This window comes from Erythrolamprus reginae, chromosome 2 (assembly GCF_031021105.1).
Source record: "Erythrolamprus reginae isolate rEryReg1 chromosome 2, rEryReg1.hap1, whole genome shotgun sequence".
NCBI lineage: Eukaryota > Metazoa > Chordata > Lepidosauria > Squamata > Dipsadidae > Erythrolamprus > Erythrolamprus reginae.
Window position 1 is genome coordinate 17,038,051 of NC_091951.1, and position 21,942 is coordinate 17,059,992.

The following is a 21,942-nucleotide window of genomic DNA, read 5'->3' on the forward strand; positions in this document are numbered from 1 at the left end:
ATTTCATACACAAGGCGCTAATGCAGTTTGTCACCCGGAAAGAGTGTCCAGCAGTCCGAGCACCTCAGGGGTTTATCTTGAGGGCATTTTTACCTGCAAACCAAATAGAGGTTCCATAAAAATATTTCCCACACCCCAAATGCACATTTTTTTTCTTCTGGTTTCTTTACAGCCTCCAGAGGTATCGGTAAAGCCAGTATTTTGCAATATTCCAAACATTTATACAATTACACCCTTTTGTGAATGCTTCAGGATTTATCAAGTTTTCCTTACAGGTAGTCCTCAATTTATAAAGTTGCTTTGATCAGGAAAACTAGTAAAAACATATTGTCCATACTAAATCATTATAGAATTAACCCTCTGTCACTGTTTGAAGTTCCCAATGAATGGTATAACAGGAAAAGGAATCCTCAATCTGAGTATTGTATTGGCAGTTCTGTGTTAGCAAAAACTTCAGAAGAAAAGGATTTAGGGGTAGTGATTTCTGTCAGTCTCAAAATGGGTGAACAGTGCAGTCAGGTGGTAGGGAAAGCAAGTAGGATGCTTGGCTGCATAGTTAGAGGTATAACAAGCAGGAAGAGGGAGATTATGATCCCGCTATATAGAGTGCTGGTGAGACCACATTTGGAATACTGTGTTCAGTTCTGGAGACCTCACCTACAAAAAGATATTGACAAAATTGAACGGGTCCAAAGACGGGCTACAAGAATGGTGGAAGGTCTTAAGCATAAAATGTATCAGGAAAGACTTAATGAACTCAATCTGTATAGTCTGGAGGACAGAAGGAAAAGGGGGACATGATCAAAACATTTAAATATGTTAAAGGGTTAAATAAGGTCCAGGAGGGAAGTGATTTTAATAGGAAAATGAACACAAGAACAAGGGGACACAATCTGAAGTTAGTTGGGGGAAAGATCAAAAGCAACATGAGAAAATATTATTTTACTGAAAGAGTAGTAGATCCTTGGAACAAACTTCCAGCAGACGTGGTAGATAAATCTACAGTAACTGAATTTAAACATGCCTGGGATAAACATATATCCATCCTAAGATAAAATACAGAAAATAGTATAAGGGCAGACTAGATGGACCATGAGGTCTTTTTCTGCCGTCAGATTTCTATGTTTCTATGTAACTTTTAGAAAAAATATTTCTCACTTTGTTCATAACTGAAGGCTTTATCTCTGCTGTGGAGTTTCTGATGCCTTTTAAGCTTTGATTTACAGTGAAGTTTTCTCACATTCTGCACACTTGTAAGGTCACTCCCCTGCGTGACTTCGGGTGTGCCTGTGGAATGCTGCAGGTTGGGCAAAATATTTCCCACAGTCCGAACATTTATGCGGTGTCTCTCCAGAGTGGATTCGTTGGTGTATTACAAGAGTAGTTTTCTGAGAAAAACATTTATTGCACTCTGAGCATTTATGGGGTTTCTCTCCTGTATGGATTCGGATGTGACTTTTAAGTGAAGACGACTTACCAAATGTTCTCCCACATTCTAAACACTTGTAATTTTTCTCCCCTGTGTGAATTTTAACATGGCTTCGAAGGCTTGATGTGGTACGATAAAACCGTCCACATTCATTGCATTGATGGGGCTTCTCCCCTGTGTGGGTTTTGTGGTGGTTCCAAAGATCTCCATTTTGAGCAAAGCGTTTTCCACATTCTTCGCATCTGTATGGCTTCACTCCTGTGTGAAGCCTCTGATGCCTTCCAAGGTTGTGTTTTTCGGAAAAGCATTTCCCACACTCCCCACATTTGTAGGGTTTCTCCCCTGTGTGGATTCTCTCATGATTCTGAACCTCTCTTGGAGTAAGAAATCTTTTCCCACACTCTCCACATTTATAGGGTTTCTCTCCTTTGTGCCTCTTCTGGTGCCTCTGAAGTTCAGAAGAATTTACAAATCGTCTCTCACATTCTGAGCATTCATAGGGTCTCTCTCCAGTGTGAAGTCTCTGATGTTGCACCAGGTTTGATTTCCAGGTAAAACATTTCCCACATTCGAGACACTTTTCATTTTTCTCCCCTCGGTGTGTTTTCTCATGACTCTGAAGAGCCGAGCTCTGGATGAAGCATTTTCCACACTCAGAGCATTTGTAAGGTTTGATTCCTGCATGAATCTGCTCATGGATCCAGAGATGTGCATTCTGAGCGAAGTTCTTCCCACATTGTCCACAGCTGTAGGGTTTCTCCCCTGTGTGAATTCTCTCGTGGATTCTGAGATTGGCTTTCTTATGGAAATTTTTCCCACATTCCAGACATTGATAAGGTTTCTCATCAGTGTGGATTTTCTGATGTTTAAGAAGTTCTGACTTTCGATCAAAGCATAAGTCACATACATTATAGGATTTTAATCTGAGATCTTTCAAATCTGTTCCAGAGAAGGATCTCTCACCCTCCAAACTTTGAATGGATCCACTTCCCACTTGGGCCTTCCCGTGGGTCAAAAGGAGGGGCCTGCGAGCAAAGGATTCCCCACACTCTGAGCATTCATAGGTTGTTTCATGGTTTATTGGAATGCTGGTTGTGTCTGATGAAAGATCCAAGGCTTTCTCCATGCTTTATGGTGGCTGCTGACCTGCGCTAATTTTCTACTGCTTGTTGATAGTTGTCATGTAGATAAGTCTTTGATCACAATCTTTTATCCACTGTTAGAATGAAAAAGAAGTGAAGAATAATATTTCCTTTCGAGAAAAGTATAGAATCACAAAATCTAAGAGTTGAAAGGGACCGTGTAGGTCAGTGATTTATTTATTTTATTTTATTTTATTTATTTACTTATTTTTAATTTATTTATTTATTTTAATTTATTTATTTATTTATTTATTCATTCATTCATTTATTTATTTATTGGATTTGTATGCCGCCCCTCTCTGGAGACTCGGGGCGGCTAACAGCAATAATAAAACAGCATATAATAATCCAATACTAAAAACAGTTAAAAACCCATTATTATAAAAACCAAACATACATAGAGACATACCATGCATAAAATTGTAAAGGCCTAGGGGGAAAGAGTATCTCAATTCCCCCATGCCTGGTGGCAGAAGTGGGTTTTAAGCAGCTTACGAAAGGCAAGGAGGGTGGGGGCAATTCTAATCTCTGGGGGGAGTTGGTTCCAGAGGGCCGGGGCCACCACAGAGAAGCCTCTCCCCCTGGGTCCCGCCAAGCGACATTGTTTAGTTGACGGGACCCGGAGAAGACCCACTCTGTGGGACCTAACTGGTTGCTGGAATTCGTGCAGCAGAAGGCGGTCCCTGAGATAATCTGGTCCGGTGCCATCAAGGGCTTTATAGGTCATAACCAACACTTTGAATTGTGACTGGAAACTGATCGGCAACCAATGCAGACTGCGGAGTGTTGGTGTAACATGCGCATATTTGGGAAAGCCCATGATTGCTCTCGCAGTGATGACGAAGCTATTTTTCCTCAGGTGCCAAAAGAGTGTGGACATACATGCATAAGTGCCCACACACATAATTCAATGCCTGGGGAGGGTAAAAATAGCTTCCCCCACCCCTGGGGGCCCTATGGAGGCTGGAAACTGTTTCCCAACTTCTGGTGGGCCAGTAGGCTCGTGTTTTTCCCTCCCCAGGCTCCAAAGGCTTCCCTGGAGCTGGGGGGGGGTTTAAAATGCCCTCCCCCACCCCCCTGGAGGATCTCTGGAAGCCAAAAACGAATTCCCAGAGCCTCTGGGTGATCCAAAAATCAGCTGGCCAGCACACACATGCACATTGCATGCATGCAAGTGCCCACATCCATAATTCAATGCCGCCTGCCCCCCTGCAAATGCGTGCAAAACCCACTCCCACATTCCCAAACCCTACGCATGCATGGACAACCTCCCCACTGCCCTGTTTCCCAACTTCCAGTGGACCTGGTAGCAATGTTCCCTCTAATTTTTTTTCGGTGTGGGCGGAAAAATATAGTGTCTGAGCGGCAGTGGGCGGCATAGAAAGAAAGAAAGAGAGAGAGAGAGAGAAAGAAAGAAAGAAAAAATCCCTTCTTTTTTATTAAAAGAACTTAATAATTAAAAAAAACCAAAATCCATTACTATTAAAACTAAAACAACCTATTAATAAAAACAGGTGAGGGCTGGGGGGTTTTCTCTCTGTTATTATTTAAGTGCTTTAACCATATGCTTTAAATCAAAAGTCACTTCTCTCTCTGTTTCTCTCTCTTTCCTGTCATTCTCTGCCTCAATCATTTTCTCATTTCTCTTTTTTTCTCCCCTTTTTTCTATCATCTCCCTCTCTCTCTCTTCCTTCCACTCCTCTCTCTCTCTCTTGCTTTCTCTGTCTTTCTCTCTTGCTTTCTTCCTCTCTCTCACTCCCTTCCTTCCTCTCTCATCTCTTTCTTTCTTTCTTTCTCTTTCTCTCTCCCCTCTTGTTCTCTCTCTTTTTCTCACTTTCTCTCTTGTTTTCTTTCTCTCTCTCTCTCTTGCTTTCTCTCTCTTACTCTTTCTCTCTTGTTTTCTTTCTCCCACTCTTTCTCTCTCTTGCTCTCTCTCTCTCTTGCTATCTCTTTCTCTCCCCCCTTCTCTCTCTCTCTTTCTCACTTTCTCTCTTGTTTTCTTTCTCTCTCTCTTGCTTTCTCTCTCACACTCTTTCTCTCTTGTTTTCTTTCTCTCACTCTTTCTCTCTCTTGTTCTCTCTCTATTGCTATCTCTTTCTCTCCCCCCTCTTTTTTTCTCTCTCTCTTTCTCACTTTCTCTCTCTCTTGCTCTGTCTGTTGCTCTCACTCTCTCTGGTTCTCTCTCCGTTCTTCTCACAGCGGAGACCAGCGAAAGTGATTTTCAATTTCGGGCGCATGAGCGCACACGCTCCCCATCCCCCTACCAACGCGCCCAGAACATTCAAAGTAAGAAAAACCTTCAGCAAAAACATGTGATACATATGTCTGTGTGTGTGTGTGTGTGTGTGTGTGTGTTTATTTATTTATTTATTATTTAGATTTGTATGCCGCCCCTCTCCGAGGACTCGGGGCGGCTCACAGCAGAGAAAGACAAATCATAAATAATCTGAATACATTTAAAACATTTAAGATTTAAAAAGAAACCCCATATAGTACATACACACTCACAAGCATACCATACACAATTTAAACATGCCCAGGGGGAGATGTCTTAGTTCCCCCATGCCTGACGGCAAAGGTGGGTTTTAAGGAGTTTACGGAAGGCAGGTAGAGTAGGGGCAGTTCTAATCTCCGGGGGGAGTTGGTTCCAGAGAGCCGGTGCCGCCACAGAGAAGGCTCTTCCCCTGGGGCCCGCCAACCGACACTGTTTAGCATATCTGTATGTTTTTGTATGTTTTCTACTTTGTTTTTGTTTTTATATGGTAAATATTCAATAAAGATATTTTTAAAAAAGAAATTCACCAGGTATAAAAACTCACCCACTCCAAACTCCATTTTGTCAGCTGCCCAGAGCCACAAACTCGGGTGCTTTTCTGTTCACCAATAAATGGACTTTCTGTTCAATCAGCCTCCAGAGTCCATTTTGTTTCCAGCATCTTTCTTCTGGCTTGAGACCGAACCAGATGGATTTTCCTTCCAACACCTGCAAAGGGGGTGGGTGGGGAGGGGTAGGGGAAGGAGAGGCAGCAAGCAAACTGAAAGCCAGAAATACAGGAAGGGAGGGGGGGGGGGTAAGCTGGGCCTAGAAAGCCTAGAACTAAGACAGGGGACGAAACAAGATCATATGTTGCAATGTCCTGCCTTTCGGCGACTACTTCAGCTTCAACCACAACAACACAAGAGCACACAACAGATTTAACCTTAATATTAACCGCTCCAAACTTGACTGTAAAAAATATGATTTCAGTTACCGAGCGTGGAACTCATTACTGGACTCCATAGTGTCATCCCCAAACCCCCAACACTTTACCCTTAGATTATCTACGGTTGACGTATCCAGATTCCTAAGAGGTTAGTAAGGGGCGAGTACAAGTGCACTAGAGTGCCTTCCGTCCCCTGTCCTATTGCTCTCCTATATCTCCTATACCTTTCTTCTATTCCTATATCTCTTCTTCTATTCTTTCATTGATATGTTCTATTACTATATCTTCTTTTCTATTCTTAGATATATTTTACTATGAGTATCTCCTCTGTAACCTTCATCATGTATTTTTCTATGTGTGTGTGTGTGTGTGTGTGTGTGTATACAGTACCCACTAAAACTCTCATTGTGTATTGGACAAAAAAATAAAAATAATAATAAGCTGCTCCCCCCCACCAGGACATGGAAAAGGGGAGACCACGGGCTCTCGTTTTGCAAAGGCGGCCCCTCCTCATCCAATCTGCAGGTACGGCTCCGGTCTTTTTTGGGTGGGGTGGGGGAGGCTTCCCAGCGCCCTTCCTCCCTGCTCCTCTGCAGCTTCGCTTTGCTCAAATGCACAAGGCGGGTGGAAGGAACCCACGGGCAGCCCCCGCTCCAATTAAGTGGGGAACCCTAAGGACCCGACCCCCACCCCTCACCCTCCCACCCCCACACACACACCAAAAAGACCCGAAGGCAGCGCAGGGTCGATCTCAGCTTTCTGCAAACGCCGCTGCCGATGTCCGACTCCGGCAGCATTAAGGCGAGACCGCGACTGATAGAAGCTTTGGTACTACAGTATATTTTTATCACACACCTCCAACTCCACCCTAAATGTTCTCTTCCTTTCTAGGAAGAATCAACCGCCTCTACTTAACTCCTTTGAAGCCGGAAACCAAGAAGAGGGTTGATGAAATAGGGAGGGAAAAGGGAAGGGAGGAGCAAGCAGGATTCGCATCAGTCTTTCACCCCCAGGTGATTGTAGATTAAGATTACTACAGGTAGTCCCCGATTTACGACTGGGATACGTTCCCACGGCCCGTCATAAGACAAATTTGGTGTAAATCGGAATATTCCAATTTACACAAATATTCTGATTTACACGGCGGCAGTGGGGGGCGGGGCTGCTTCTTCATATTGTCTTTTTACTGTTGTTAGCCGCCCTGAGTCTACAGAGAGGGGCGGCATACAAATCTAATTAATAAATAAAACAGCCGGCGAAGCCTCCTGCTGAATGTTGGGGCGAGGGGATCTCCGCGGTGGGCGCCTCGGAGGCTACAGCAATGCAGCGCCGAGAAGGCCCGGCTGTTGGTCCCTTGAAGCCGGGCCTTCTCGGTGCTGCGTTGCTGTAGCCTCCGAGGCTTCCCACTGTGGAGATCCCCTCGGACGAATGGAGGCGGTGCCGGCGGCAGCCTCAGAGGCTACAACAACGCAGTACCGAGAAGGCTCGGCTTCAAGGAACCAACAGCTGGGCCTTCTCGGCGCTGCGTTGCTGAAGCCTCCGAGGTGCCCACCGTGGAGATCCCCTCACTCGAACGGAGGCGGCGGCGGCGGCAGCCTCGGAGGCTGCAGCGATGCAGTGCCGAGAAGGACTGGCTATTGATTCCTTGAAGCCGTCGCTGCCTCTGTTCGGGTGAGGGCGTCTCCGAAGCCGCCACCCACCGCGGAGATCCCTTCGCCTGAACGGACGCGGTGGCGGCACCGGTGGCTTCAAACCTGTCCCCGGGTCGTCGTCGTAACGATGAAACATCGTACGTCGGGGACGACGTAACCCAGGGACTACCTGTACAGTTGGAAGGGACCTTCTGGTCGTCTAATCCCACCCCCCAAGAGTCTCTACACCATTTCAGACAGATGGCTGTCCTCCTCTTAATAATAATAACAGAGTTGGAAGGCACCTTGGAGGTCTTCTAGTCCAGTGATTTTCAACCTTTTTTGAGCCAAGGCACATTTTTTACATTTTCAAAACCCTGGGGCACATTGGGGGGGGGGGGCTAAAAAAAAGTTTGGACAAAAATCTTTTCTCTCTTCCTCCCTTTCGCGCTATTTCTCTCTCCCTCCTTCTGTCTCTCCCTTCTTTTTTCTCTCACTCCATCCCTCTTTCTCTCTCTCTTCCTTCCTTCCTCTTTTTTGCTCTCTTTCACCCTCCCTCCCTCTGTCTTTCTCTCTCCCACCTTCCCTCCCTCTCTTTTTCTCTCTCTTTCTTTCTTTCTCTCTATCTCTTGCTCTCTCCCTTGCTTTCTTTCTCTCTCCTGTTCTCTTTCTCTCTCTTGCTTTCTTTCTTTCTCTGTCTTGCTTTCTCTCTGTCTTTCTTTCTTTCTCTCTCTCTCTCTTTCTTTCTTTCTCTCTCTCTCTCTTGTTTTCTTTTTGTCTCTCTTTCTTTCTTTCTTTCTCTCTCTTTCTTTCTTTCTCTCTCTCTCTCTTGTTTTCTTTCTCTCTCTGAGCTTTGCGGCACACCTGACCCTGTCTCACGGCACACTGGTGTGCCGCGGCACACTGGTTGAAAAACACTGTTCTAGTCCAACCCCCTGCTTAGGCAGGAAACCCTACACTACTTCAGTCAGATAGTTATCCAACATCATCTTAAAAACTTCCAGTGTTGGGCGGCATACAAATCCAATAAAGAATAATAATTCACATTCATTCTACGAAGAGGGGTGGCATACAAATCTAATGAATGAATGAATGAATGAATGAATGAATGAATGAATGAACAAACAAACTTCTGGAGGCAAGCTGTTCCACTGATTGTTCTAACTGTCAGGAAATTTCTCCTTAGTTCTAAGTTACTTCTGTCCTTGTTTAGTTTCCACCCATTGCTTTTTGTTCTACCCTGAAGTGCTTTGGAGAATAGGTTGACTCCTTCTTTGTGGCAACCACTGAGATATTGGAACACTGCTATCATGTCTCCCCTGGTCCTTCTTTTCATTAAAATAGACATACCCAGTTCCTGCAACCGTTCTTCATATGTTTTAGTCTTCAGTCCCCTAATCATCTTTGTCACTCTTCTCTGCACTATATTTAAAGTGTGGATTTGCAGCTGGCTGTTAAATATAAGCTGGCTTGACAAAATCAGAAATGAGGAGGTAATAAGGCGCTTGGGAAAGCCAAGGGAAATCATCAAAATAATTAAAAAGCAAAAGTTAGAATATTTCAGATAGAGTATATCGGGAAAAATGCCATACTTCACTTAATCCTCCAGGAAAAGATTGAAGGCTAATGATGTCCAGGCAGAAGAAGAAGATCGTGGCTTCAAAATCTAAACCAGTGTTTCCCAACCTTGGCAACTTGAAGATATTTGGACCTCAACTCCCAGAATTTGCTGGCTGGGGAATTCTGGGAGTTGAAGTCCAAATATCTTCAAGTTGCCAAGGTTGGGAAACACTGATCTAAACAACTGGAGGTTTTTTTAAAGCCTTTCTTGTTTCCAAAGGGTTAAGTCTATAGAGCTGGGCTTCCTAGAAAGGAAGAAGAGGGGGAGGAGTGAATGGGAGGGAGCAAAAGCTTCTCTTTTTTCTGCAAAGCAAGAAGAGGTTGGGGTTTTTTTTAATTGATTCAACAGCTGCAAAAGAACAAGGGGAACCAGAATAAGGTAATATTGAAAAACAACAACAAAGAATTTAGGGGTGGGGGGACGGGAAAAGGTGCAAAAATGCGAAGGGGTTTTCGCCAAAATTAGGGGGAAAGCCTCTATTTGATTGACAGACAGACTTTTCTTCCCCAAATTATAAAGCTCCCCCCCACGCATCCCCTCCGCATGGATCGCAGGCGTGGCGCTCCCGACCCCAGAAAAAAGGCAGGGAAGAGGGAAATAGGGGGTTGGACTAGAAGACCTCAAAGGTCCCTTCCAAGTCTGTTATTCTGCTATGCCTTGTCCAATCGGGTCGGAGTGTCCTACCGCACCCATCATCCTGGGCGCGGTGAGTTTGGCAGTCCAATAACGCCTGAGCTTGGTGAAAGCGAAGCCCTTCGTGGTGACTTAAGCAGACTTGTGGGTCCGGGGAGGCATTTCAAGCAACTGTTCATCTTCTAACTAAGATAAATAAGTAAAATGTTCGGGGGTTTTTTACAGGTAAATGATGGTTGGTTTAGTTACTTGTTTTAGTTTTGTCGGCATGCCGCCCAGATCACTTGTTTGTGAGATGGGCAGCTATATAAGAGAGAGACAGAGAGACAGAGATAATGCAGATGGATGGACGGACGGACGGACGGACCGACGGACAGACAATGATGATAGATAATGCTGCTGCAGATAGACAGACAGACAGACAGACAATGATGATAGATAATGTTGCTGCAGATAGACAGACAGACAGACAGACAGACAGACAGACAATGATGATAGATAATGTTGCTGCAGATAGACAGACAGACAGACAGACTCAATAGCAGTGACTGTGACAGGGATCTTGAAGTCTTAGTAGACAACCAGATTACCCAGTTTATATGGTATTTTTTACCTAAGTGTAGAACTTTACACTTTTTAAAAACCTTTTTTTACTTTACATTTAGTTTAGGAGAAAAGTGTGACTCCTGAGAACTTATTTTTGGAGATTCTTACATCCCTGGATTAAAATGGAAGAAAATGCCTTCCCAGTCTGGCCAAAAGAAGAAGACCCAGAAGACATCAGAGAAGCTCTTGGTGGCCTCCAGAAGGTGGTTGCCCTCAAACCCCAGGCAGATGAGGAAGGAGGAAGTCCACTGTTGGGGTCAGTGCCTTCTGGGTTTATTGGACACCATCCAGAAATTATAACATCCCATTGGGTGAAAGAAGAAGCGAGAGAAAGTGCGACGAGATGTTGGGAAGCCCAGTTGCAGGTCTTTCTGAAGAAGATGGAGTCCCCTTGTTCCACCTGGAGATCTGCACCCTTGGTAGAGGAGCCCACTCCGTGGGATAATGCCCAGGCATTCTTGGATTCCTTTGAGGAAGTGGCCAAAGCTTGCCAGTGGCCCAGGGAGGAATGGGTAGCCAGGCTCTTGCCAGCTCTCAGTGGAAAGATCCGAAAGGTCTTTGATGGAATGGAGGCCAAGGAGAGGACAGATTACAGGAAAGTAAAAGCTGCCATCTTGCAAGGTGATGCTCTACGGAGGGAGAAACATCGTCAGAACTTCCGGCATTTCTCTTACCAGGAGGCTGGGGGACCTACCGCTGCATACAATCAGCTCCAAAATCTTTGTTACGGGTGGCTGAAAGTGGAGAAACACACTAAGGAGCAGATCCTGGAGCTGTTGGTCCTAGAACAATTCCTGGCCATCCTGCCCACAGAGATCCAGAGTTGGGTCTGGGAATGCAGCCCCGAGACATGTTCCCAAGCGGTGGGACTGGCCGAAGAGTTCCTTCAGCGTCAACGAGAGGCCAAGGACCACTGCGGAAAGCAGGTGAGATGGTGTGGGACTCTGGCTTCGGAGGTCGCAGAGGTCTCCACGTTGGCCAAGAAGCTTAGTTAGAGATTCTCATTGAAAGATATCTCGCTTTGTCTTGAGTTTTCTGTCTTAATTGGAGCTACATTTTAGCCGCCCCAAGTCTTCGGAGAGGAGTGGCATACAAATCTAATAAATTATTATTATTATTAATTACATTTTGGGATGGAGAGATGCGGAAATGAAGTTGGTGCAGGCTAAGTCAAAAGGGCAGGTCATACAGTAGAACCCCGACTTACGAGACTAATTGGTTCCGGAAGGAGGCTCGTAAGTCAGAACGCTCGTATGACGAAACATTGTTTCCCATAGGAAAACAATGTAAAGTCAATTAATCCGTGCAACAACAAAAAAAAAACCGCTGCCGCCGAACGCGGAAGTTAGCGTTCAGAGACAGCTGCAAAGCGGTGCGCGTGTTTTAAAACGTCAGAGCCGGCCTGGGGGGGCTCGGGGGGAAGCCCCCGAGCCCCCCAGGCCGGCTCTGACGTTTTAAAAACACGCGCGCTGCTTCGCAGCTCTCTGCTGAATCCGGAACGCTAACTTCCGCGTTCGGATTCAGCAGACAGCTGCCGAGCCCCCCAGGCCGGCTCTGACATTTTAAAAACACGCGCACCGCTTTGCAGCTGTCTGCTGAATCCGAACGCGGAAGTTAGCGTTCCGGATTCAGCAGAGAGCTGCGAAGCGGCGCGCGTGTTTTAAAAGGTTGCAGCCGGCCTGGGGGGCTTGCCAGCACCCCTCCGAGCCCCCCCAGGCCGGCTGCAACCTTTTAAAAACACGCGGGATACGAGCGCCAAGGAGCTGTCTCCTGAAGCCGAAAGCGGAAGTTAGTGTTCAGCTTCAGGAGACAGCTCCTTGGCGCTCGTATCCCGAATGTGAGCTCGGGAGGCGAACAAAAATGTCGCTCCCCTCCCAGCTCTTATCTCGAGTAGCTCGTAAGTAGAGCTGCTCGTATGTCGAGGTTCCACTGTACTTTGAAAAGTGTTCGGAAACTTCAGGTCGTGCAGAATACAGCTGCGAGAGCAATCATGGGCTTTCCCAAATATGCCTATGTCACACCAACACCCCACAGTCTGCATTGGTTGCCGATCAGTTTCCGGTCACAATTCAAAGTGTTGGTTATGACCTATAAAGCCCTTCATGTGACCGGACCAGATTATCTCCGGGACCGCCTTCTGCTGCACGAATCCCAGCGACCAGTTAGGTCCCACAGGGGGGGCTTCTCCAGCTCCCGTCAACTAAACAATGACCCTTCTCTGTGGGGGGCCCTGGCCCTCTGGAACCAACTCTCCCCAGAGATTAGAATTGCCCCCACCCTCCTTGCCTTTCGTAAGCTTCTTAAAACCCACCTCTGCCGCCAGGCCATGGGGGAACTGAGATACTCTTTCCCCCTAGGCCTTTACAATTTTATGCATGGTACGTCTGTATGTCTGTCTGGTTTTATAATAAGGGTTTTTTAACTCTTTTAATATTGTTTAATATTGTTATACGCTGTTTTTATTACTGTTGTTAGCCGCCCCGTGTCTACAGAGAGGGGAGACATACAAATCCAATAAATAAGTAAGTAAGTAAGTAAGTAAGTAAGTAAGTAAGTAAGTAAGTAAGTAAGTAAGTAAGTAAGTAAGAAAGAAAGAAAGAAAGAAAGAAAGAAAGAAAGAAAGAAAGAAAGAAAGAAAGAAAGAAGCTGGATAGAGGAAAAGGCCTGTGATGGCGAACCTATGACACAGGTGCCACAGGTAGCATGCGGAGCCGTATCTGCTGGCACACAAGCCATTGCCCTAGCTCAGCTCCAATGTGCATGTGTGTGCCAGCCATCTGATTTTTGGCTCGCACAGAGGCTCTGGGAGGGCGTTTTTGGCTTCCAGAGAGCTTCCAGGGGGATGGGGAGAAGTGTTTTTACCCTTCCCCTACTCCAGGGAAGCCCTTGGAGCCTGGGAAGGATGAAACACGAGCCTACTGGGCCCACCAGAAGTTGGGAAACAGGCCATTTCTACCCTCCAGAGGACCTCCAGGGGGTGTGGGAAGCTGTTTTTGCCCTCCCCAAGCATTGGATTATGGGTGTGGGCACTTGCGCGATAGCACACGCCCGCATACTGTTTCAGCACCCGAGGAAAAAACAGTTTGCCATCACTGTGATAGATAATGATTTATTTATTTTTATTTATTTATTTATTTATTAAATTTGTATGCCGCCTCTCTCTGTAGACTCGGGGTGGCTCACAGCAATAGTAGAAAACAATGTAAAATACAAATCTAATATTTAAAAAACTAAAAACCCATAATTTAAAAAAACATACACACAACATACCATACATAAACTATATAGGCCTGGGGAACGTGTCTCAGTTCCCCCATGCCTGACAGCAGAGGTGGGTCTTAAGAAGTTCACAAAAGGCAAGGAGGGTGGGGGCAATCCTAATCTCCGGGGAGAGCTGGTTCCAGAGGGTCGGGGCCGCCACAGAGAAGGCTCTTCCCCTGGGTCCCGCCAGCCGACATTGTTTAGTCGACAGGACCCGGAGAAGGCCAACTCTGTGGGACCTAACTGGTCGCTGGGATTCGTGCGGCAGAAGGCGGTCCTGGAGATATTCTGGTCCGATGCAATGAAGGGCTTTATAGGTCATAACCAACACTTTGGATTGTGACCAGAAACTGATCGGCAACCAATGCAGACTGTGGAGTGTTGGTGAAACATGGGCATACCTAGGGAAGTCCACAATTGCTCTCGCAGCTGCATTCTGCACGATCTGAAGTTTCCGAACACTTTTCAAAGGTAGCCCCATGTAGAGAGCGTTACAGTAGTCAAGCCTCGAGGTGATGAGGGCATGAGTGACTGTGAGCAGTGACTCCGGTCTAGATAGGGCTGCAACTGGTGTTGATAAACAGACAGACAGACAGACAATGATAGGTAGGTATAGGTAGGTAGGCAGGCAGGCAATGATTTGGGTTTGGGGAGAAGGGAGAGAGAGAGAGAGATGAAAAATGAACTCAGTGGGAGACCAACTCAATCCCATCTGGGAATAAATATCTACAGCTTGGGTTTGAGCAATAGCCATTTGGCAAAGGGACACAGTCGTCTCCTCCCAGCCCCGTTATCCTATCCTAAAACTGTTCCTCTCTGCTAGTTCCAGGTCAACATCCAAGAGAGCTCTGTGCATTCCTCCGAGACTGGTCAGGCTCCCCCCGAAATGGAGCAGAGGCAGCCGTATGCCGCAACTAAGCAGGAAGACAGCGAGAGGGACACCAGGATATTGGATCAGAAAGGGAACCTCTGTAAGCTTCCATGACACCCCTGGATGAGCTAACCTTGGTTGCCAGCAATCAAATTCTCTCTGATAGAACTTGAGAATTTATTATTTTAGGGGAAGACTAGGCTGTGGCCTAGAGGTGGCGCCCTTGCCTCACAACCAGGAGGTAGCGAGGTCAATCCTAGGTAGAGGCAGATGTAGGGTCTCCTGCTTGGGCAACAGGGTTGGACTAGATCAGCGTTTCCCAACCGGTGTGCCGCGGCACACTAGTGTGCCGCGAGACACAGCCAGGTGTGCCACGAAGTCTTTGGAAGCTCCAGCTGGGCGGGGCGCTGCCAGTGCCGGACCGCCAGTGTCTCCGACCTGGAGCTCCCACTCGCAGCTGTCCCCCGGCTGCTGCCCAACGCAGCTGTTTCCGGCGCTCTCCTGCTGGCCCCCAAAGAAGGAAGGCGGGAAAAAGGAGGCAGGGGCGGGGAGGTGCGGCAGTAGGAGTAAAGGGAGCCGCGGCCGCCCCTGCCTCCCCACGGTGTCTCCGGCCAAACGCGCCCCTGGCTTCTCTGCCCTGCCCCATTGCCCGCCCGATCCGCCCACTCGCCGCTGCCGCCTCCTGTCTTGGGGTGCGATCTGCCCCCTCTCCTCCGCCGCTGCCTTCTGCCTTGGGGAGCGATCCGCCCCCTCTCCTCCGCCGCCGGAGAGAGAATGGAGGGCGCCGTTGTCTTCGCCTCCGCCCGCCGGCTCTGCAACTAAGAGGCAGCAGCCATCAGCCCCCTCGCCCTCCCAGATGTCCCCAGTGCTCGGCCACGCGCCGCCTCCCGTTAGCCCGGCCGACTTTTCCCTGCTGCCGTTTTCTCTTCATGGCGCAAAGCCACACAGTCCCGGACTCCCGGATCGCTCGCTTCTCCGGTCAGCAAAGCCATCTGCCCAGGAAAGCGCCACAACGGCGCCCTCCATTCTCTCTCCGGCTCTCTCTCTCTCTTTCTTTTTCTCTTTGTTGCTGGCGTGGTGAACGAGAGAGAGAGAAAGAGAGAGAAAGGAGGGGAGAGAGAATGAGAGAGAAAGAAAGCAAGAGAAAGAGAGGGAAAGAAAGCAAGAGAGAGAGAGAAAGAGAGGGGGGGAGGAGGGAGAGGGAAAGACATAGAGGGAGGGAAGGAGGGAGAGGGAAAGAGAGCAAAAAAAGAGAGGAAGAAAGAAGAAAGAAAGAGGGATGGAGAGAAAGAAGGGAAGGAAGGAAGAGAGAGAAAGAGGGAGGGAGAAATAGAGTGAAATGGAGGAAGAGATATTTTTTTTTGTCCAAACTTTTCTTTAGCCCCCCGCCCCCCCCCCCCACCCCCCCCCCCGTTCAGTGTTCCCCAGAATTTTGAAAATATGAATAATGTACCGCGGCTCAAAAAAGGAAACACTGGACTAGATGACCTGAGAGGTCCCTTCCAACTCTGTTAATCTGTTAAAGAAGAGCGGACATTTAGAGGTGTATGGATAGTCCTCGACTTACAACTTACATGACTGTTTGAAGTTGCCACAGCAATGAAATGCTGTTGTAATGATTTATTACCATTTTTCACACTTACGACCATCGCAGCATCCCAGAGGTCACGTGATTAAAAATTCAGAGGCTTGGCAATGGATTCCTCTTTATGACGGTCACTGTGCCCCGAGACCAAAAGGCTTTGGCCGCCTTCTGACAAGCAAAGTCGATGGGAAAGCCAGATTCGCTTAACAACCAGGTTGCAGACTTAACACCGCCGATGATTCTTTTAGCGACTGGAGCAAGAAAGGTTGTAAAAACGGGGCAAAATTCTCTGAGCAAATGTCTCCCAATCTAAATCTTGGGCTCCATTTTGGTCCTAAGTCGAGGACTTAATAATAATAATAATCATAATCATAATAATCATAATAGTAATCATAATAGTAATCATAATAATAATAATTTATTAGATTTGTATGCCGCCCCTCTCCGAAGACTCGGAGCGGCTCACAAAAATAATAAAAACAATATTACGGCAAAACAAATCTAATATTTAAAAAAAGCATGTAAAACCCTATCATATTTAAAACGAAACAACACATACATACCAAACATAAAATATAAAAAAGCCTGGGGGAAGGTGTCTCAACTCCCCCATGCCGGATGATATAGGTGGGTCTTGAGTAGTTTACGAAAGACAGGGAGGGTGGGGGCAGTTCTAATCTCCGGGGGGAGTTGGTTCCAGATGGCCGGGGCCGCCACAGATAAGGCTCTTTCCTTGGGGCCCATCAAACGACATTGTTTAGTCGACGGGACCCGGAGAAGGCCAACTCTGTGGGACCTTATTGGTTGCTGGGATTCGTGCGGTAGCAGGCGGTTCCGGACGTACTCTGGTCCAATGCCATGTAGGGCTTTAAAGGTCATAGCCAACACTTTGAATTGTGACCGGAAACTGATCGGCAGCCAATGCAGGCCACGGAGTGTTGTAGAAACATGGGCAAATCTGGGAAGCCCCACAATGGCTCTCGTGGCCGCGTTCTGCACGATCTGAAGTTTCCAAACACTTTCAAAGGTAGCCCCATGTAGAGAGCATTGCAGTAATCGAACTGGGAGGTGATGAGGGCATGAGCGACTGTGAGCAATGACTCCCTGTCCAAATAGGGCCGCAACTGGTGCACGCCCAAGTTGCGAACCCTCTCTGAGGGGGGTCAACAATTCCCCCCCACCGGGTGATGGACGGACAGATGGAATTGTCCTTGGGAGGCAAGACCCACAGCCACTCCGTCTTGTCTGGGTTGAGTTTGAGCTTGTTGACACCCATCCAGGTCCCAACAGCCTCCAGGCACCGGCACATCACTTCCACTGCTTCGTTGACTGGACATGGGGTGGAGATGTATAGCTGGGTATCACCGGCATATTGATGGTACCTCACCCCATGCCCTTGGATGATCTTGGATGGTCCTTGCTTAACAACCAGTGACATAATGGCCGTTCCAAGTGATGAACAGACCCCCTAAAACAGTGAGGCCGAATCTTCTGGGGTGTGTGTGCCAAAAGTGTGTGTGTGTGTGCTAGCACATGTACACATGCCCACACCCATTCCCTCCCCTCCACATGTGCACCATTCTTCCCCCTACCTCCGCACATGCGCATAGGCCTCACTGAAGCCTGGGACAGTGAAAAAACGGGTAAACTGGGGGTTCGGAAAAACGGACTTCCGATTTGCTTGTTGTGCTGTTTTTTTGCACTCTGGAGGCATCAGGGAAGCTTCTATGCAGGCGCAGAGGGTAAAAGAACCCAAATGGTGGCATCTGGGCAGGTGGGCGGAGCTTCACGTTCTCTTCGCGACTGTCTCTCCAACGACTGACAGGCACGAGCGAAGCAGGAGTGTTTCACCCCTGCCATGAACCAAAATCTAGAGAAAGAAAACAAAGTTTTATAGATTGGTTAAAGGTGGATAAGGCAAAGGCTGTAAAAAAAGATGGTCGTTGATCGTTTGAAGTTACAACGGCACTGATGAAAGTGACTTATGAGCGTTTTTTCATGACCGTGGCAGCATCCCCGCGATTGCGTGATCACAATTCAGACGCTTGGCAACTGACTCATATTTATTATTATTATTATTATTATTATTATTATTATTATTATTATTAATTAGATTTGTATGTCGCCCCTCTCTGAAGACGTTTATGATGGTGGCTGTGTCCCAGGGTCATGCGATTCCCTCCTTTTGCGAGCAGCGTCAACAGGGAAGCCAGATTCACTTAACAACCGTGTTACTGACTTAACAACTGCAGTGATTCCCTTAACAACTGTGACAAGAATGGTCATAAAATGGGACAAAACGCAGTCTCCGGGACCGCCTTCTCCCACACGAATCCCAGCGACTAGTTAGGTCCCACAGAGTTGGCCTTCTCCGGGTCCCGTCGACTAAACAATGTCGTCGGGAGAGACCCAGGGGAAGAGCCTTCTCTGTGGCGGCCCCAATCCTCTGGAACCAGCTCTCCCCAGAGATTAGGATTGCCCCCACCCTCCTTGCCTTTCGCAAACTCCTTAAAACCTACCTCTGCCGTCAGGCATGGGGGAATTGAGACATCTCCTCTGGCCTATATAGTTTATGCATGGAGTCTTCGGAGAGGGGCGGCATACAAATCCAAATAATAAATAAAATAAATAAATAAATGTTTGTGTGTCTCTTGCTTTTAAATAAGGGTTTTTTAGATATTTTAATTATTAGATTTGTTATTGTAGATTGCTTTTACTGTTGCTGTGAGCCGCCCCGAGTCTACGGAGTGGGGTGGCATACAAATCTAATAAATAATAATAATAATAATGATAATAATAATAATAATAATAATAATAATAATAGTAATTAAATAGGGTTAAATTAAATAGGGTTAAATAAGGTCCAGGAGGGAAGTGTTTTTAATAGGAAAGTGAACACAAGAACAAGGGGACACAATCTGAAGTTAGTTGGGGGAAAGATCAAAAGCAACATGAGAAAATATTATTTTACTGAAAGAGTAGTAGATCCTTGGAACAAACTTCCAGCAGACGTGGTAGATAAATCCACAGTAACTGAATTTAAACATGCCTGGGATAAACATATATCCATCCTAAGATAAAATACAGAAAATAGTATAAGGGCAGACTAGATGGATCTGCCGTCAGTCTTCTATGTTTCTATGTAATAATAATAATAATAATAATAATAATAATAATAATAATAATAATAATAATAATAATAATAATAATAACTGTCTCGCTTAGCCATAAAAATGTTGGGCTTGTTTGTGGTCGTAACTCGACAACTACCTGTATGAATTTGATGGGGGGAGGGGGACAGACTGCAGGCAGTTGTTCCTATTCACTGGATGAGCATCTTCTCAAAGACCACCTGATGTGTATTGAGCTAGGCCAGGGGTCAGCAAGCTGCAGCTCTGGAGCCGCATGTGGCTCTTCCATCCCTCTGTTGTTGCTCCCTGTTACCGGATGGTAAATGGAAAAGACGCCATGCTAGGAGGAGACTCTATGGCAGTGATGGCAAACCTATGGCACAGGTGGCACAGGTGGCACGTGGAGCCGTATCTGCTGGCATGTGAGCCGTTGCCCTAGCTCAACTCCAACGTGCATGTGTGGGCCGGCCAGCTGATTTTTGGCTCACACAAGGCTCTGGGAGGGCGTTTTTGGCCTCCAGACAGCCTCCAGGGCAATGGGGGAAGGCGTTTTTCACCTGGGGAGGGAGAAACATGAATCTACTGGGCCCACCGGAAGTTGGGAAATAGGGCATTTCTGGCCTCCAAAAGGCTTCCGGGGGGTGGGGGAAGCTGTCTTTGCTCTCCCCAGGCATTGAATTATAGGTGTGAACACTCAGGCATGCAAAATAGTATACACCCACGCTCTTTCAGCACCTGAGGGAAAAAAGGTTCACCATCACTGCTCTATGGTGTGGGGAACTGGACTTCCATCCAGTAGAGAAAAATGGATGCCTTTTAGATGTAGATAATTGCGAGAGCAATTATGGACTTCTCTAAGTATGCCCATATTACTCCAACACTCCGCAGTCTGCATTGGTTGCTGATCAGTTTCCAGTCACAATTCAAAGTGTTGGTTATGACCTATAAAGCCCTTCATGGCACCGGACCAGAATATCTTCGGGACCGCCTTCTGCCGCACGAATCCAGCGACCGGTTAGGTCCCATAGAGTCGGCCTTCTTCGGGTCCTGTTGACTAAACAATGTCGTCCGGCGGGACCCAGGTGAAGAGCCTTCTCTGTGGTGGCTCCAACCCTCTGGAACCAGCTCCCCCCTGAGATTAGGATTGCCCCCACCCTCCTTGCCTTTCGTAAACTCCTTAAAACCCACCTCTGTCGTCAGGCATGGGGGAACTGAAACATCTCCCCCTTGCCCATGTTGTTTTGGTGTTTGATTGATTGTGTGCTTGTTTTTTATATATATTGGGGTTGTTTTATGAATTTCTTAACTTAAAATTGTAATTGGATTGGTGGGTATTGGATGTGTCACTATGTACTGTTTTTACCATTGTTGTGAGCTGCCCCGAGTCTGCGGAGAGGGGTGGCATATAAATCCAAGAAATCTAATCTAATCTAATCTAATCTAATATAATATAATATAATATAATCTAATCTAATCTAATATAATATAATATAATATAATATAATATAATATAATATAATATAATATAATATAATATAATATAATATAATATAATATAATTAATATAATATAATATAATATAATATAATATAATCTAGATGGTCTGACTTATGTCACCAAAACAAATAAGGGTGGGTCCTTCATCTGAGGCACAGCTTCTCCCACTGTTTTAATCTCTTTCTCTTTTTATGCCAGTGGGGGAAATGAAGAATGAAGATGAGACAGAACCTTGTGAGATGCCTTCAGAAACCAACCCTATCGAAGTGCTCAAAGAAGGTTTACAGAAACAGGGTGGCTCAAACAGATCCGAAGGGATCCCTTTAGAGAAAAGGAGCGACGTCGCCATTTCCTGCCAGGAGGAAGTTGTCCATAAAGTCACCATTCCGGGGCAATTAATGGAAGAGAGGCAGAAACACTGTCAGGGCGACCATTGGAGAATCCATTTAGGGGAGAAACTCAGCAAGAACCCTAGTTTTGGGGAAACTATTCATCAGAACAGCAACCTTGTTGAGTATGGTGTGAAGCCCTACAAATGTTTACAATGTGGGAAAGGTTTTAGTCAAAGCACCCAACTGACTTCCCATCAGAGGACCCACACGGGGGAGAAACCCTATAGTTGTCCCAGTTGTAGCAGGACCTTCAATCAGAGCACCAGCCTGATTCAACATCAGAGGATCCACACTGGGGAGAAACCCTACCGATGCTCCGAATGTGGGAAGAGCTTCCGCCACAGCACCACCCTGACCTCCCACCAGAGAATCCACACAGGGGAAAAGCCGTATAGCTGCTCAGATTGCGGGAGAGGATTTTGTAACCAGTCGGGCCTCATTAACCACAAGACCATTCACACGGGGGAGAGGCAGTACAAATGCTTAGAGTGCGGGAAGAGTTTCAGCCAGAGCACCCACCTGACGTCGCACCAAAGGATTCACACCGGCGAGAGACCGTACAAATGCTCGGACTGTAACAAAACCTTTTGCGATAATTCGGGACTCGTTAAACACCAGAGGATTCACACGGGGCAGAAACCCTATAAATGCCTGGCATGTGGGAAGAGTTTTAGCCAAAGCACCAATCTTACTAGACATCAGAGAATCCACACGGGAGAGAAAGCCCACAAATTAACCTCTCCTTGTAATGCAACGGTTGCGTTCCAGTTTCCAATGCCCACCATTTCTAAGGCTTAAGTAAGTCCTCGACTTACGGCCACAATTGAGCCCAGAATCTATGTTGCTAAATGAGTTTTGCCCCATTTTATGATTTTTCTTGCCTCCTTTGTTAAGTGAATGTGTGTGATTGTTTAATGACCCCATAATTCTTTGCGGGGTG

The 21,942-nt window shown here is 46.7% G+C and overlaps 1 protein-coding gene and 1 pseudogene across 1 annotated transcript in view; one reads left to right on the forward strand and one right to left on the reverse strand.

Annotated features, from left to right (window-relative positions):
- Nucleotides 1-927: 927 nt before the first annotated feature.
- LOC139159795 (zinc finger protein 271-like) overlaps nucleotides 928-21,942 on the reverse strand; it is a 42,244-nt gene continuing 21,229 nt past the window's right edge. Inside the window, exon 5 of the mRNA XM_070737187.1 lies at nucleotides 928-2,288. Coding sequence (XP_070593288.1) covers nucleotides 1,260-2,288 — 1,029 coding nt within the window. The 3' untranslated portion in view covers nucleotides 928-1,259. The remainder of the gene's footprint in view (nucleotides 2,289-21,942) is intronic.
- Nucleotides 9,335-21,942, forward strand: part of LOC139159796 (zinc finger protein 721-like) — a 47,476-nt pseudogene continuing 34,868 nt past the window's right edge.